The sequence below is a fragment of the Sinocyclocheilus rhinocerous genome, unplaced genomic scaffold (genome assembly GCF_001515625.1).
Source record: "Sinocyclocheilus rhinocerous isolate Xijiao unplaced genomic scaffold, SAMN03320098_v1.1 scaffold2637, whole genome shotgun sequence".
Lineage (NCBI taxonomy): Eukaryota > Metazoa > Chordata > Actinopteri > Cypriniformes > Cyprinidae > Sinocyclocheilus > Sinocyclocheilus rhinocerous.
The window spans coordinates 495,752-512,650 of record NW_015641805.1 but is presented as its reverse complement, the minus strand read 5'-3'; the positions used below and the strand labels follow the sequence as shown (position 1 = coordinate 512,650).

Below are 16,899 nucleotides of genomic sequence, written 5' to 3'. Positions count from 1 at the left end.
GCTGTGCCTCCTCCTCCCTCCCCAGTCAAGATTTCCATGCAGGAGCACTTTGCCATCAATGTGTGCCCCGGCCCCATCCTCCCCATCCCACAGATCTCCGACTTCTTCCCTCGTTTCCACGACTTCCCCATCACCCCCCCTCCACCCCGGGAAAAACAAGTTCTAAAGGACAAAGACAAGGACGGAGACGGGAACGGAGAGAAAGACCGCAAGAGGGAGAGAGAGCAAGAGGAGAACGGAGAGTTTGCCGACTCGGATGACGATGACAGTGAGTTTGTCTCGTGGCGAGTGACTGTTTCACGTTTGGTTCCCCTTGGGTGGGTTTACACATTAGTTTACGCTCTAAGTAATCATTTTGCAGATGCATATTTCACAAATCTACAGACATCCTTCTAGAATGGCCTGGGGTTAAGTGCTTTTCTCAAGGACACAATGGTAATAGTACTTGAAGGAGTCCTTGTGGGCTTCGAACCTACTACCTTTGTCATTGCCAGTCCAAATCTTTAACCACATCAGCCCAATCTCACATACTGTAAAATCACGCTTCTCTATTACATAGCTCCTCACATACATGAATCCAAGGATATTTTCTGTTCTGGATTCCCTGTGTTTGATTGACTGATTTTATTCACCAGTAAGCAGCCAATGAGGCATGAGCACTTCCCATTGGCCTGGACCTGAGTCTCATACTGTTCGGTATCGATTGCTTTGTGTGGTGTTTGCTGGATTGGTGTGAGTGTGTGTGATAACAGGTATGCGATCGGAGTGTTAAATACTTCATTAGTCTCTGTAATGGTGCATAAAAACTACAAGCCCTCTGCATGTGCACAGCCCTGATTAGGTCATTACAGGCAAGACTGATTCCCAGCTAAGTCGTTTGGGTTGTTATCGGTTGCTATTTTTACTAATGTGCGTGCAACACATTAAGTTATTCCTTTGTTTCTTTTAGCCTACCTGGGAACTCTGGAGTTCAACCTGCTATTTGACCAAGAAAATAACTGCTTGCACTGCACAATCCACAAGGCCAAGGTAAGTTTATACTCACACAAACACTACTGGGTGTTTCTACAACTTTAGGCATTATATTACTATATTGTAGTAATAAACTCCTTTAAAGCATGCTTACCACACTATCACTCAACTAACAATTTCTGACAGTTAACATTTTTGTTTTGACATTTTTTCCCCCCTAAACTAATGAACATTTCCACCACATCTGAAATTAATGTATTGTGTTTAATAATAATCGGTGGTGGAAATGTGAAACATTTTTAAAATAAAACAACAGACTGCAGTCTTGCTAAGAGTAGTTTAGTAGGTAGCATTTTATGCATCGCAAATGAAATGAAGTTATATTTGTACACGTTTTGCATTATTTGACAAAACTACAGCTTGATTGGAAATTGCATTCTTTTTATTACATTTTTCTTCACAATGTCGTTTTGATTTCGAATTAGAATCATAATTTAATGGGAAAAATATAAATGTATAGATTATAATACAGCAGTTGTAGAATGTAATAACAAATGTTTTTTCCATGGGTTTTCATATTCTAATATTAAAAGTCTAGGTCTGGGACAAAAGTAGAATAATACAATTTATATATAAAAGAAAAAATTAAAAAAGTTTCCAAGACCGTGTAAATGTGATCTTCATATTACAAAAATAAACGTTTAAGTCAAGCACTGGAATATAAAAGTGTCTGAAGTAGAAGAAATACCCTTTTACAAAATGTTCTATGGCTTTCGGTCTATTAGCTTTGACAGTGTACTTCTAAAATTTTAAATATATTCACAAATTGTACAAATCTTTTTCAATATGCTAATTATTTCATATGCTATAAATATATGGGTCTTTTCTAATATTGATGACTCATCCTGCACTCATTTACAAAATATTGTTCAATAAAATGCCCTCTATAAATTTCTCTACCCATAAGCCACTAAAACTGACTAGCGAAAGCAAGTAGCATCATATATTTAAACACATAATTTACTAAACATAAAATTTACTTGCATGTAATTTGCCAAATAAAAATAGTTCAACATTTTATTTCATGGTTTATCTTGAGCAAGCAATAAACAAACTTTAAAAAAAAATTATTAAACAGTCCAATTAAACAACCATGTGCCCTAAAGTGTGCATATCACTGTAAGGATATGATCTAGCAACCTATCACCCCAGACATGAGTGTACATCTTATGTGACACGAAGTCTTTATGCTTTTGTGTGTTTGTTTGTGCCCACAGGGACTAAAGGCCATGGACTCCAATGGACTGGCGGATCCATATGTGAAACTCCACCTCCTGCCTGGAGCAAGCAAGGTCACTGCAACCTTCTCACACGCACACAGCATGGTTCAACTCTCGCTGCACCATCAGCACAAGTTGTGATTCCCCGTCAAGCACGCACACACACATGTCAACACGTGCGTTGCACAAAACACACAGGCGTGATATGAGCATGCATCACTGGCAGGGCCGCCCATGAGCGCTGAAGCTGTTCGTGTGGAGAACATGCGGTGGAAATGGGTGGATTTAGAGAGCGCTTCAGCACTGAATTATTCTCTCTTTCATTTCCTTTCATTTGATCTCTTTCGCATGTAACGAATGCACGGCACTCCAATCTGTTCAAAGCAGTACAGGCTGAGACAGGAGTGTCCTGTCTTCTCTCCAGTGGTTTTTACTCTTCTCCGCTGTCCCGCACTCTCGTCCGAATCTCTGCCGCTATCTCTCTCTCTATCGCCACATGACCCACTTTGACCTTGGAATACCAACACAGCAATGCCAATGTGCATTGGCTCGTTTAGTTTACACTCGAAGTAGATTGGTCTCTCTAAGCGAGATCCCAATTCGTCGGTCATCCGACGTGACATCGAGAGTGACCGACTGAAAGGGAACTAAAGATAAAATGTTTTCAGTAATTAAAAAAATGCAAATAAAATATAAATTAGAAATGTTGCATTGACAACTGAAATTCGTTTAAAAATACAAACATTTAGAGCTATGTAAAAATACCAAAAACTAATACAGTGGTGGCCAAAATTATTAGAACACTAGTATTTTCACCAGCCAGTCAGTTATTTCTATCTTTTGCCATAGTGCGTCAGTAGGAAATATCAGTTTGCATTTCCAAACATTAATTTTGCCATTAATTGTAATAATCCAGTGAGATTTTTGTCTGACAACAGCCAGTGCTCCACACAGAGATCTGATCTCATCATCATCCAGTCTGTCTGGTACGACATGAAGAAACAGAACAAACTGAGAGAGACTAAATCCAGAAAAACTGTGGCAATGTCTCCAAGATGCTTTAAGAGACCTAAAACTTTTAACAGTACTGTAGTTTTGCAGGTAGGTTTCTTAAAGCATCTTGGAGACATTGCCACAGTTGTTCTGGATTTAGTCTGTGTCAGTTTGTTCTGTTTCTTGGCCACCACTATATAAAATGACAAAAGCACATTATAAAATTACTAAGACTTGAACAAAAATGACACCTGGAAATATAAAAATAAAACCTTTTCAAAATATTAATAAATGCTACAATAGCTAGTCCCCATCCACTTTCATTGAACATTCGTCAGAACTACTTATTTTATGTTCCACAGATGAAAGAAAGTCACACAGCTTTGGGACGATGTGGCGATGAGTTATTTTTGCTTGAACCATCCCTTTAACAAACTACTTCCCGTGCAGGAACTCCATCAGCATCCCATAAAAAGTGCAGGAAGCAGAGGGGGGGGGGGAAAACGAGAGGGATGGAGAGATTGTAGAGCTTGTGAGTGGCCCTTCTTGGTCGAGTGTGTGTGTGTGTCATCATCACACAGCATGGAGAATGAGATATCTGAGTCACACACACTCTCCCAAGCTGCTGCTCTGGGAATCTCACTGCCCTGGGCCAGATGGAGGGAGGAAAGGGAGAGAGAGAAAAGGGAGAAGAGAGAAGTGGAAGATGAGGATAAAATATTTAGAAGAAAATGCGATAGCACCGATTTGGCAGGAGGAGAGAGAGACAGGTGAAACCATATGCTGTTGCAGGCAAAGATGCAATATGAGTGAGGAACTTGGAGAGAAAATTGCTGGAAAGCTAGTAGGAGTAAATAGGAGCATTTTTTGATGAATGCTTGAAGGGCAAACTCAGATTGTAAGTTTGCTTTTATGGTTTACAGTCTTTACTGTCTAAAGTACCATGTTTTTAGTGTACTCAACATCACTGAAGCTTAAAGTCAACAAGAAAATAAAGTTAACTTAATGCACTTTTCTAGTTTTAATGTGAATAATTCACCAGTACACATTATTCCAAAGAAGAAAGGTTTTTTTTTTTTGTTTGTTTTTTTTTACATTTGAAAGAAATTAATACTTTTAGCAAGGATGCATAAAATCGATCAACAGAAAGGAAAGATATTTAGAATGTTACAAAAGATTTCTAAATAAATCTTTTGAACTTTCTATTTTTTAAAGAATCCTGAAAATTGTCATGGTTTGCACACAAATACTAAACACCACAAGCGTTTTGAGTGTAATATGAAATGATTCTTGAGCATCAAATCTTATTAGAATGATTTCTTAAGGATCATGTGACACTCAAGAACACTGGAGTAATGATGCTGAAAATTCAGCTTTGCATCACAGTAATAAATTACATTTTAAAATATATTAAAATAGAAAAGAGTTCTTTTAAATTGTAATAACATTTCACAATATTACAGTTTTTACTGTATTTCTGATCAAATAAATGCATCTTTTGTGAGCAAAAGAGACTTCATTCCAAAACATTAAAAATCTTATCCTCCCAAATGTTTAAACTGTAGTGTACATATGTATTATTTTTATATATTCCCAGGAATACATTTGTACTACCATTGTACATTTTCCAAAATAAATGGTAGTACCAAGGTACATTTTTGTATGTGATGCTATCAGATAATCATCATGGTACTATCATTGTAAATGGCCAAGAAATATAATGTTTGTTACTTTTTATTGAATTGTAAATGCCATGGTAAATGAATACTGTATGTTAAACACTCAGTATGATCTTACCATCTGACACCATCACTGTACTATGGTACTGCCACGGTAAAGTCAATTAAATTAATAGTGGTTTGAATGATTCATCTCAAGTCCCAGTAGCTATTTTATCAGTTGGTGCTGTTTTAATGGATAGTTACATGTATTTTTTGCTAATGTCTGTTGGAATTAAAGTGTGTTTATTCATTTGCCGAGCATCCTCAGGGGGCGAGAGAGAGGATAGCCAAGCTTGGCTGGTTCCAGCTTCAAATGCAGCAGTGCAGATAGTAGAACAGAGCGAGAGAGAGAGAGATGAAATTAAATATGCAGAGAAGCAACATGTTCTTCAGGCAATGAATGACGTGGACTCGCTCTGTCAGGAGAGCGAGCGCGAGAGAGGCTGCGGTTTGGGAGATTGTGTTTGGGTCTTCACAGCCAGAGCGTTTCTTTGATTTAACACTAATTTGTTAAACGAGCTGTTGCAGGGTAATTGCCCAGTTTGGGGATTTTAGCGTGCATGTCAGGGTATTTGAAGTGCGAGAGTCTGGGGTGGGAGCAGAATTTTAGGGAAGAAATGGTGTGATGGTGAGCTGTGTGTTTGTGTGTGTGTGGGTGGTTAGATTTGGCCTACATTGAGGAGAGCAAGCGTCCCCACAAGCAGCGGCACCATTTTTCAGGGGGTACCAGCGGTGGTTCTGGCTCACTCTGTGCCCTAGGCAGGGCATGACATGACTATGGCGGAAAAAAACACTTTTCAACTTGCTCTGTAGTGTTTTGTGTGAGATGAGTTCAGTGTTACAGTTTTTGTGCAGCGTGAAAGGGGACCCGGGTTCAAGTCCCGACCTAATATGTTGTTGTTGCTGTTTTTTCAGTATACAAAAGCTACATTTTAACTGAACTTGACAGCCAGTGATCGTCATGCATTTTCGTTATAAAGAAAAGAGCAGTTTTGACACTTTATTCTACAGGGGAAAAGCCATGCATGTTTGAAGCAAAATGGCGGTGCATAAGTGAAGACAGAATTGGTCAGTTGAATTGGCCAGATTTAGACATACACCATATTTATCTAAAATAACTGCACACCTTAATTTGCTCAAGATACATTTTTGGAAGTTGCTTTTAAAATTGTCTTCATGGGCATGGTGCTTCTGCCCACAAGGATAGTAAAACTGAGATCACCTTTGTGGAGAAAGCTAAAAACAAATTACTAAATAATAAGCAAATATATAATATAAATACAATAAGTACTAAAAGATAATGTGGTAGTAATAATAATAATAATATATTAAAATTAGAAAGATGTATTACTCCAAGGCACTCGTAGTAACAATAAAAAGCCTTTAATTGACTGGGCTAAATCATTAAAATAGTTAAAAAGGTAGATCTACGCGTTTCGGCTTCAAAGCCTTCTTCGGGATACACATCAATTGTTCAAACAAGTGTTCTTAAACAATTAATAAGCAATCAAAGACAGCTGGTAATCAATGGGAGTGGCTAGAGCTTTCCTTGTCGCTTGATTTGTATCCTGAAGAAGGCTTTGAAGCCGAAACGAGTAGATCTACCTTTTTTTACTATTTTAATGATTTAGCCCAGTCAATTAAAGGCTTTTTATTGTTACTACAAGCGCCTTGGAGTAATTAATCTTTCTAGTTGATATTGACCTCTAAATATCCAAAGAGCACCGTCGATTATGTGTGAAGACCAGTGCAGCATTCTTAGCCCCTGTTGTTTTGTCAATATATTAAAAATATCTTTAAATTATCTATCTATCTATCTATCTATCTATCTATCTGTTTGTCCATTTGTCTGTCAGTCTGTTGTTCTAATTCTTAGCCCCTGTTGTTTTGTCAATATATTAAAAATATCTTTAAATTATCTATCTATCTATCTATCTATCTATCTATCTATCTGTTTGTCCATTTGTCTGTCAGTCTGTTGTTCTGTATAGCCATCATTCTGTCATTCTATCTATAGATCGTTCTTTTCATCTGTCTGTCTATCTGTACTTTTATCTGTCAAACAGATAGACAGACGGATGGACAGACAGACAGACAGACAGAGAGTCTATCTCTCCGTCAGTCTGTCTGTCTGTTTGTCATCTATCTGGCCTTCTATATGTCCGTCCGTCTGTCCCTCCATCTATCTCTCAATCTGTCTGTCAATCTATCTTTCTGTCTGACTTTCTGTCTGTCCGTCCGTCCAACCCAACCACCGCTCTTGAAAAACATAAAGTATTATTTTCAAAAGGATATAGTTTGGGTTAGTCTTATAATTAGTTTAAACACAAAACAATAGAGGTTTGCACATTTAGTCCTCAGTTAGATAAGTAAACAAGTGTATGTATGTGAGTATTGGGAGTGAGCAGATTTTAGGGTAAGAAACAGAAGGGGTAATGATGATTGGGTGTGTGTGAGAGAGAGGAGGTGAGCTGGGGAAAGCCTCTCGTCCTCTCTCTCTCCTCTGCAAAGTAGGTGAGCAGATGTCTGCCTTTCACCTGAGGGAGAAGAGATAAATGATGTTTCCTCTCCTGTCCTCCCTGACTGACTCTCTCTCTTCATCTCTCCCACTGTCATCTCTACCCAGATGCATCATGCCCATTCAAACTAGGAGCATGTGTCCCCTCAGATTTTTGATCCAAGTAGATCTGAAATCCAATTTCTCAAAAATTATTTGTTGTAATTTATTGCAGGTAAAATAGGTTCTGAAACACTGGCACTTTTACATATCTACATTTGGAGAGTCCAGCTGAGTTGCAGCTGAGTCTTACATTTAGCTAAAAAGTGTTTTTTTTCTCCATTTTATCTCACCTTGGCCACAAAGTGAGCAAGGACTGCAAAAGTGCATGATACAACTACCTCAAACTATTTATGTAGTTTGTTTATACTTTTATCTCTTCTTCTCTCCTTGTGTCCTAAGTTTCTCTTCGTCCTTTTCATATTTAAATATAATTTCAGATTTTTTTGGGGGTTAAACACATGGAACAAAATGAATAGTTCAGCCATGAAACTCTACTTGCATTCAATTCAATGTTCCCAGCCAATCGGATTCACATACTCATTAACGTTTACCTATATAACCAGGACGTATTTAAGGAATGCTATGTCTGCATCTATGCATGTCCTCATCTTAGTCTACCACCTCCCCAACACCACCTGTCTGGATCTGCTACTGGGGATCTTCCTCTCTCTAGCAGCAGCAGCATGTTTCCTTTTAATTTTATGATCCAAGCATTGTGGAAAGCAAATCCTCTTTCACACAGAGATTCTGGAAAATAACGGATAATGTGTCCTGTGATTTGTCCTGGGATCGTTTGATTTTGGTTCACTCACACTGACTGTGAATCTGTGCATGCATTCACACACATCCCATCAAGATCCCGTAAAGACACGTGACATCACGATGTGACATGCAATGTGACGTGTAGGTTCCACTAAGTTGGCGAACAATCTCAACTTCAGCAATCTCTGCTTGATTCCAGTTTGCACATATTTTTTCGTCGTGAACATTGATCTGCCTTCAAAACACCCAGTAAAAGAGTTGCACAATAATATGCATCATCACTACGATACACCCTTGGTTGTGCCTTTTTTTCACACAGGGCTTATTCCAGAACTGATCCTGGCAGTGTTTCTAGGTCCCCATCCCGGCATCGTGCTTGAGTTCACACAGAAGGCACTCTAGCAATTTTATGGCAATTTTCCGTTCTCAACACTCTGTGTGACAGAGGCTCAAGTCTGCTTGCTCTGCAGCAGCAGTGTAGCTATCTAGCCTGCCGAGACCAAACCTGTGCACATTCTATTTACACTAATAAAGATTTTACAATTTATCCCGGGAGTTGTCATGACTGAAATGAAATTTTACTACACCTGTCAGTGATGGGTGCACTGAGAACATTTAGCAGCTGTAAATATTTTTTACCCAGTATGACAGTTTTTTTTTTGCATTATTTAAGACAAGGGGAAAAAAGTGTTAGTGTTGTCAAAAGTACCGACTTAGGTACCAGTCGGTACTGCAATTTTAAAAACCGTGTCTATCAGCAGATACCTAATATATCTGCACATTAGACGGATCCGTGCTGATAGACACGGCTTTCAAACACTCCTTTGTGCTTCTGTGTGAGCGCTCGGTGAAAAGCGTGAAGCAATGATCATTGACTCCAATCACAGACGTATCTGTTGAGCACATGAACACTATAGCCAATCAGCGATGTTTAAGAATCCGCTCAACAGAGCTCAAAAGTTAGCGGGAAATGGACGTTTTAAAAATTGCAGTACCGAAGTCGGTACTTTTGACAATGCTAGTCAACATTGAAGACAAAAATGTGGTGCAATATCACAGTCAATCAGAACATATATGGGGCCAGATTTACTAACAGCTTGCGACAGCGAAAATTGTCTTTTGTCGTTAAAATAGTACTGTCAGGATTTACTAAAAATGCGCAGTGAAAAGTTAGCACTGAAAAGGCGTGGGCACAGTTATTTTTGCGCATGACCTTATTGAATATGCATTTGTAGGAGTTTCCCTTTCAGAAAAAATTGATGGGAGGAGAGTATTAAAATGAATCACGCAACACAATTTACTAACGTTTGCGCTTGTCAAATTACTGGTATTTGCACCATTATTTAACGTCCAAAAAAAGCATGTCTTAAACTATTTTGTGTCTGTGTCGTAAGTAGATCACCCACCCCTGATGAGCATCGGCTCTGCTTATTTGCGACTATGCTAATTTGCGCTGTGCTTGGTATATTGCGTTGGTCGATATGTAAATGAGATGTTGCTTCTGTGTTCTTTAATTTGCGCATTGTCAGTAAACACCCATCAGCGCTGTTTTGGAATTGTGCTCTCACGCTAATTTGCCCTGTTTAGTAAATCTGGCCCTTGATATTTAAGCTGCAGTTATGTGCAAATCAGTATTTATACATATTTCTGTGATGTTCATACAAAATCACCATAGAACTTCTTGTGCAACCTGGGATTAAGTGCTTTGTTCAAGGGCACAGTGGTGATGACTCATGGGTTGTGCTTTGTAGGAATTGAAGCAGCCTTCCAGTTCCTAGCCCAGAGCCTTAACCACTACATCAACACCCACTGCACAAAGTGCAAACAACTGTAGCACATCTGAGCAGCATCTGATTCTAACAGATTCTTTAAATTCAGAAACTATTTACAGCAGTGGTAATTTCTGCACAGATGGAGCTTGGGGGGTGCTAATTATTTCCCCAAATGCTCTTAGGTGGTGAAACGTGAAAGAATGTTTATTTTGGGGACGATTGAGCTTCTAGTTTAGTGGTGAGTTTAGAGCTCAGTTTCTTCATTTAGGATGTACTGGGGTATGCGGTGTAGTGGTTAAGGCTCAGGCTGTTGACCGCAGGGTTGCTTGACCATCACAGTTATGCCCTTGAGCGAGGCGATTAACCCCATGTTGCTCCAGGGGGGACTGTCCCAGTAATAAGCTCATGGTGCTGTTCTATGATGACATTGCGTGAAAGTCGTGGAAACATTACACTGGGTATATGGTGATAAATTAAAGTTCCATTTTAATAGAATAATGTTTGAGAAAGTATTTCAACCTCACCTGCACTGAAGAAAAGTCATTGTTTTCATCAGTCTTGCGTTCCAGTAGAAATGTCTAAGCATCATTCAGATCAGATAAATGATTGTTTTCAGAGAATGTATGTTGAATTAAGTTTATTTTTCTTCTATTGTTCTTGATTTAAGGTTAAATATTTAAAATTGGGTAAGAAAAGATTAATTATAAGCTATTTTCTGAAAATAAATCTTCTTTCCTGCACAATTTTGTGTATAATAAGACTTTGCTTCCCAGTCTCAAGTAAATGCATCTGTAGATGTTTAAATATTTTTATTTGATCTTATTATATATATGTGTAATAATTATATATGCATATATATATAGTAAACCTACTGCCTAAACCAGTATATATAGATAATAAAATTAATAATACAAATTCACTAGCTACCCCACAATAAATCTTACTTCAGGTGTTACTTTCAGAGTAATAAAAATGATGTCAAATACAGCTCAGTCTTAGATAGATTTAGCAAGAAAACGCAGAAAATATTGCTGTATGTGCTCAGGTGAGAGGTATCTTTAGAGAGCATTTTCAGAGAGTGAAGAAAGATAGGAAAGGTTTTGTGGAAGCCCTTATATGGAGATGGTTTGGGCGTGTCTTATGCTAATGACTAACTGAAGCATGCGCTCCCTCATTTACAATAATCTGGGTTCATCATTAGACTGATGGTAAGAACAATTTTATGTGTGTGCACAGCTGTTGCAAAGCCAGCAAAAATTGTGCACGAGCAGCTTTGTCTTGACCCAGTGTGTGTATAAATGAAATTCGTTATCAGTCTCAATACACCCTTCCTCTCTTTTTCAGGCAAATAAATTGCGCACTAAGACTTTAAAGAACACGCTGAATCCAGTGTGGAACGAAACACTCATCTATCACGGCATCACGGCTGCTGACATGACCACCAAAACCCTCAGGTACTGTACTACCTCTGTTTCCCATGATCCTCACCAGCTTCAAGTATTTTTGTCTCTACTTGCACTTCCAATTCACCTTTGAACATATGGTTCTCTGTCAAATCCCATGAGTGTCTCCGTCCGACTTATTAATGACAATGATATCATGTGTGAACTACATGTGTGAATTTCATTACTTTGAGGTCAAGAAAACTCTGCAGAAGCATAGTGTCACTCGGAGCACATTGTGTGTATGCGTGTGTGTCTTCGACAGCATGTAGTGGACGTCTCTGTGGTGCAATAACACACAATAGCCTTAAAGTAACACCCACACTTGGGTCTAACCTTCTGTGTAGAGGTACGCTACAATTTGAGCAATAAAACTCAGAGGACAGAACGAGATAGGGGCAATTTCTCTAGAAATGTAATAGAAACCCTTGTGATCCACAGCCGGGAAACAAACCTAGCAGGAGCTCTCATGGGATGAGAGAGAGGCAGAGATAAAGAGAGAGCGAAGCCGCTTGCTTTACTTGTTCCACTTTTTGGTTGAGACCGTGAAAAATTCGAGTTTCATGCTGAAAGGTTTTTTAACTCAACCCCGATTTACCTCAGTGCTTCAATCCAGAGATTTTTGCTTCTGCAGTATGCTGAGATATTTGTAGAAATTGTGATTTTTTTTAACAGAAACTTCTTGTCGATTAAAAAAAAACTATTAGATGCATACAGTGTGCCAAAAGTAGCACGTGCCGATCTGTTTCTTGTGGTGAACATGGATTCTTGCCACTTTGGAATCCCAAAGGATGAGTTTGATTCGATGATTCTTTCTGCTCTGTTACGCTCTGTGACCATCATCCCGAAGAGCAGGTTGTCGGAGCCCAGGGCATAGATGGAGTGTCACCATGGGCAGCGTCAGCACCTTGTCACGGTGACTGTGTCTGGGCTGTGACAGCTGGCCGATCTCAAATCCGGCTGCAGTTGTTCAGTGAAGGGTGAGGCGAGAGGAATTCATATTTTATGCAAGATTTTGGAGGTGTTATGCAGAGCAAATAGTAGTTCCATATTTACAATATTTCCTCCCATATGGCCCTCCCATATTCTATCGTCAGCTTGTCTTTTGTCATGTGAATGTCATTTCCCACATGAGAACAATGACTGCTGCTGGCAGGCTATTGGCAGGGAACATTTTCTGAAGAATGACTGCGTTATCAATAGTGCTATTGTGCCATTATAGTAAAGCATCCTATGCTATTACTGGAGTCGCCATCATAGTAAGCGTACAGTATGTGTGTTCATTGCTTATTAGTAGGCAGTGTGAGTTGAGTAGTCTTTTAGGAGCCTAGCTGACAAATTTGTGCCAGATTTTAAAAACACCCTGACTCTTTGCCCTAACCAGACGTGACACTTTACAGCGTCATTTTTCTACCCTCACTAGAGTGAAAATGTATGATGCAGCGATTACCGCCAATCAGAAGTTTGATGTTTAATAGTTGTGGAGAGGGATTTTTGACAACTTTTTAACATTTTCGACAATTAGGGGTGGAGTAATTAGATTTATCCAAGTGAGCAAAAACAATTTGATACATTTTCTGATTCTATTTATCCTTTTATCCATCCATTCATCAGTCTATCCATCATTCTAGCTATTCATCATTCTATCATTCTAGCTGTCTATCAATCCATCCATCCATCATTTTATCGGTCAGTCTATCCATCATTCTAGCTATCTGTCCATCTGTCCATCCATCCATCCATCATTCTATCAGTCAATCTATCCATCATTCTGTCATTCTAGCTATCCATCCATCATTCTATCGGTCAATTCATCCATCCATCCATCACTCTATCGGTCAATCTATCCATCATTCTATCATTCTAGCTATCCAACCATTCATCCATCCATCCATCCATCCATCATTCTATTGGTCAATCTGTCCATCCATCCATCCATCCATTCATCCTTCATTCTATTGGTCAATCTATCCATCATTCTAGCTATTCATCATTCTAGCATTCTAGCTGTCTATCAATCCATCCATCCATCCATCATTTTATCGGTCAGTCTATCCATCATTCTAGCTATCTGTCCATCTGTCCATCCATCCATCCATCATTCTATTGGTCAATCTGTCCATCCATCCATTCATCCATTCATCCATCATTCTATTGGTCAGTCTGTCCATCCATCCATCCATCTATTCATCCATTCATCCACCGTTCGATTGGTCGATCTATCCATCTTTCTATCATTCTAGCTATCCATCCATCCATGCATCTATTCATCCATCCATCCATTTATTGTTCTATCATTGTTTGGAGCAGTTTTAGATTGTAAGATGTGTTAAATGAAGTAGGGTGTACTGCATTCTTAATGGTAGCTGAAATCATTAATTGAATTAGCATATGATCACTTAATAAACATGTGAAAAACCCAAAATATCGAGCAGTCAAATTCTCCAGAAACCTGTGGAGCTTTTTTTGTGAAATACTGCGTGGGTCTGCCCATGACTCATCTGACTCACAGTTCAGTACTGAATAAACACTGAATAGTACCTGTCTTTCGGATGTCCTGCATGCTGGTGACTTCCATATGCATGCAAACTCTCAACATAATCACTGTGACTGACATTAACAAGGAAAGCTCAAAGTAATAAATAGCAGCTTCAGGAAGAACGGTCCCCAGGACAGGTTACAGGAAGTAGAGAGCACCTATTATCCACCTCCACACGAGTGTGTGTGCATATGTTTATGGTAGCATGTGTACATACCTGCCTGGAAGGAATGACTAATCGAGCCCTAGAAGGAAGTGAGAAGCCAACAAGATCATGATGTCAGTGTCATCTGCTTGCGTGCAGCCTCTCGCGCTCTCGCTCTTTGACACCCACATTAACACTTCAGCTCTTTCTCTCCTCCATTTTGGTATTTGTCTCCTCATCCTGTTTTTTCTGCCTCATACAGTATATTCTTTACTCAGTTTTATTTTTCCGTTACATCTCTGTCGCTGACGTAAAAACCATCTGTCTTTTCTTACATTGGGCACTTTGCTTAAATTCCTCTTTTCTCATTCTGGTTGCTGTTGTTGTTTTGTTCCCTTAATCTCCCTCTTTCTCAGAGTCAATACTAGAGATTGACCGATAAAAGGTTTTGCAGGTTCCAATAACTAAGTTGGGGGGAAAGCAAATTAACCCATCGTTTTAAAAATTGATATATTGATGAAAAAATAATATGGCATATTTATAATAGCATATTTTAATTTGTATTCATTTATAATCTATTAAAATATAAATATTATTATAAAAAAACTGAAATTTAACTTGCAGTTTGTTACTTTACCTTTATGCAATTGAGCAACCAGTCAGTAATTATGCTGATTTAAGTCTCTCATCATATTTCATAATGTCATCCATAGAGGATTAAGGACACAAACACTGTGAAAGAGGTTCGTTTCAAGTCAGACATGAATGAAATTTATGATGCGGCTCAGTGAGTCAGATGTTAATTCAGTAAGCATTCTGGCAGATTCAGTGAATGATTCGTTTGAATGATTAAAAAAATTACTTTGCAGTTGTAGTCTTTTGACTCATTAAAGTTGACTCATTTATTAAAAGAACTGGCTCAAAAGTGTCAATACAGTAGTCAAATGTAATGAATCAAATAGACTCTTACATGAATCAGACTTCAGTGGCTGCACCGTTTATTTGTTTTTGCATGTGCATCCAGCAAGACAAGACAAGAGATTTATTATTTTCATGAACCATTACTTTTAAATCATTATCATTCATTTAGATTGGAAATGCATCAACTAACATACAGTATAATTTATTTTGTCATGATGCTTTAAATTTGGTAGCTCTGCCACCAAATAGATGAAATGCTTCAAAATTAATAGTGTGACACTTTTTATACAGTAATCTAGATTTTCAGATTGACTCAGTTTAATTTCAGAAGTCATTTTAACCTGAATTAATTTTGTCACTGATATTTCTAAGTGATTTTAGTAATATTCAGGTTCGCATAAAGGTGCTGTTGAACAGGACAATGTAAACTGTGCAAAAAACTAACATAAGTGTTCATTTTTCCCAGTATCTGATGAATAAATGAATCAAATAGACTAAATAAAATTAGATAAAATAGATAAATTATTTGTTCTTTTGAATGATTCAAAAAATGACTCTTCAGTTGTAGAGACCTGCAGTGGTGGAAAGAGTACTGAAAAAATATACTCAAGTAAAAGTACCATTACCTTCCAAAAAATGTAGTGTGAGTAGAGTAAAAGTACTTGTCCAAAAAACTATTAAATTAAAATAAGCATGTAACGACCACAAACGGAGGAAAATAGCGGATTAAAAGTACTGATACATCACTTAAAATGTACTAAAGTAAAAGTAAAAGTACACAATTTTTAAACTACTCAAAAAAATACAATTACTGATAAAAACTACTTAATTACTGTAACGTGAGTATTTGTAATTCGTTACTTCACACCCCTGGAGACCTGTGACTCATTAAAGTTGATTTGTTTATTAAAAGAACTGGCTCAGAAGTGTCAATTCAAATGAATCAAAGAGACTCTCATGAACTATTCATTCATGAATAAGGCTGAACTGTCAGCACTGTTTTTGTTTTTACATGTGCATCCAAAAAGACATTACAAAAGATGTTAACTTTTTTTATTGTTGTTGGTGTTTTTTGCCATAACCATGTCTTTTAAATCATTATGATTAATTCAGATTGCAAACGCCCAACTCAGATACAGTGTCATTTGTTTTATTTTGTGAAGCTGTAGATTAAATAGCTCTGCCACCAAATAGCGATGCATGAAATGTTTTAAAATTAATAGTGTGGCTATTTTTATACAGCAATCTAGTCTTGCAGATTGGCTCAATTTAAATACAGATGATATTTTATCTGAAATAATTTTGTCACCAATCTGATTTTAGTAATATTCGGGTGCTCAAAGAGGTGCTGTTGAACAGGAAAATATTAACATAAGTGTAAATATTTCCCGATATCTGATGGTTCCAAAAGCTTTTATCAGCACAAATTAAATGGTCAAAAGCGATATTATGACCATGCCTCTAGTCAATACCACCACCTACTTCTCAGCTCAGAGCCTCAGCCTCTCTTGACGTATTCTCTCTTTGGCTGTGCGTGCAACACGCTTAACATGTTCTGTCTTGAGAGTTGAGCTGAAGAATTTTGAGTGCCATCTTTCTCTCTCTCTTGCAGGCTGTGTGTGTGTGATATGGATCGTTTAGGACGGAATGAGTTCATAGGTGAAGTCAGGGTGGCCCTCAAGAAACTCAAGGAGGGAGAGAGCAAGAAATACAACATGGGCCTCGAGAGAATTGCACAGGTGTGTGTGTGTGTGTGTGTGTGTGTGTGAGTGAGTCATTGTGGCTGTTGTGA

The 16,899-nt window shown here is 38.2% G+C and overlaps 1 protein-coding gene across 1 annotated transcript in view; it reads left to right on the top strand.

Annotated features, from left to right (window-relative positions):
* LOC107755308 (double C2-like domain-containing protein beta) overlaps window positions 1–16,899 on the top strand; it is a 45,179-nt gene that overhangs the window by 12,628 nt on the left and 15,652 nt on the right. The window contains exons 3-7 of the mRNA XM_016572066.1: window positions 1–268; window positions 950–1,029; window positions 2,250–2,324; window positions 11,405–11,514; window positions 16,720–16,846. The exon at window positions 1–268 is cut by the window's left edge and continues 1 nt beyond it. Of these exons, the coding sequence (XP_016427552.1) occupies window positions 1–268; window positions 950–1,029; window positions 2,250–2,324; window positions 11,405–11,514; window positions 16,720–16,846 (660 nt within the window). The remainder of the gene's footprint in view (window positions 269–949; window positions 1,030–2,249; window positions 2,325–11,404; window positions 11,515–16,719; window positions 16,847–16,899) is intronic.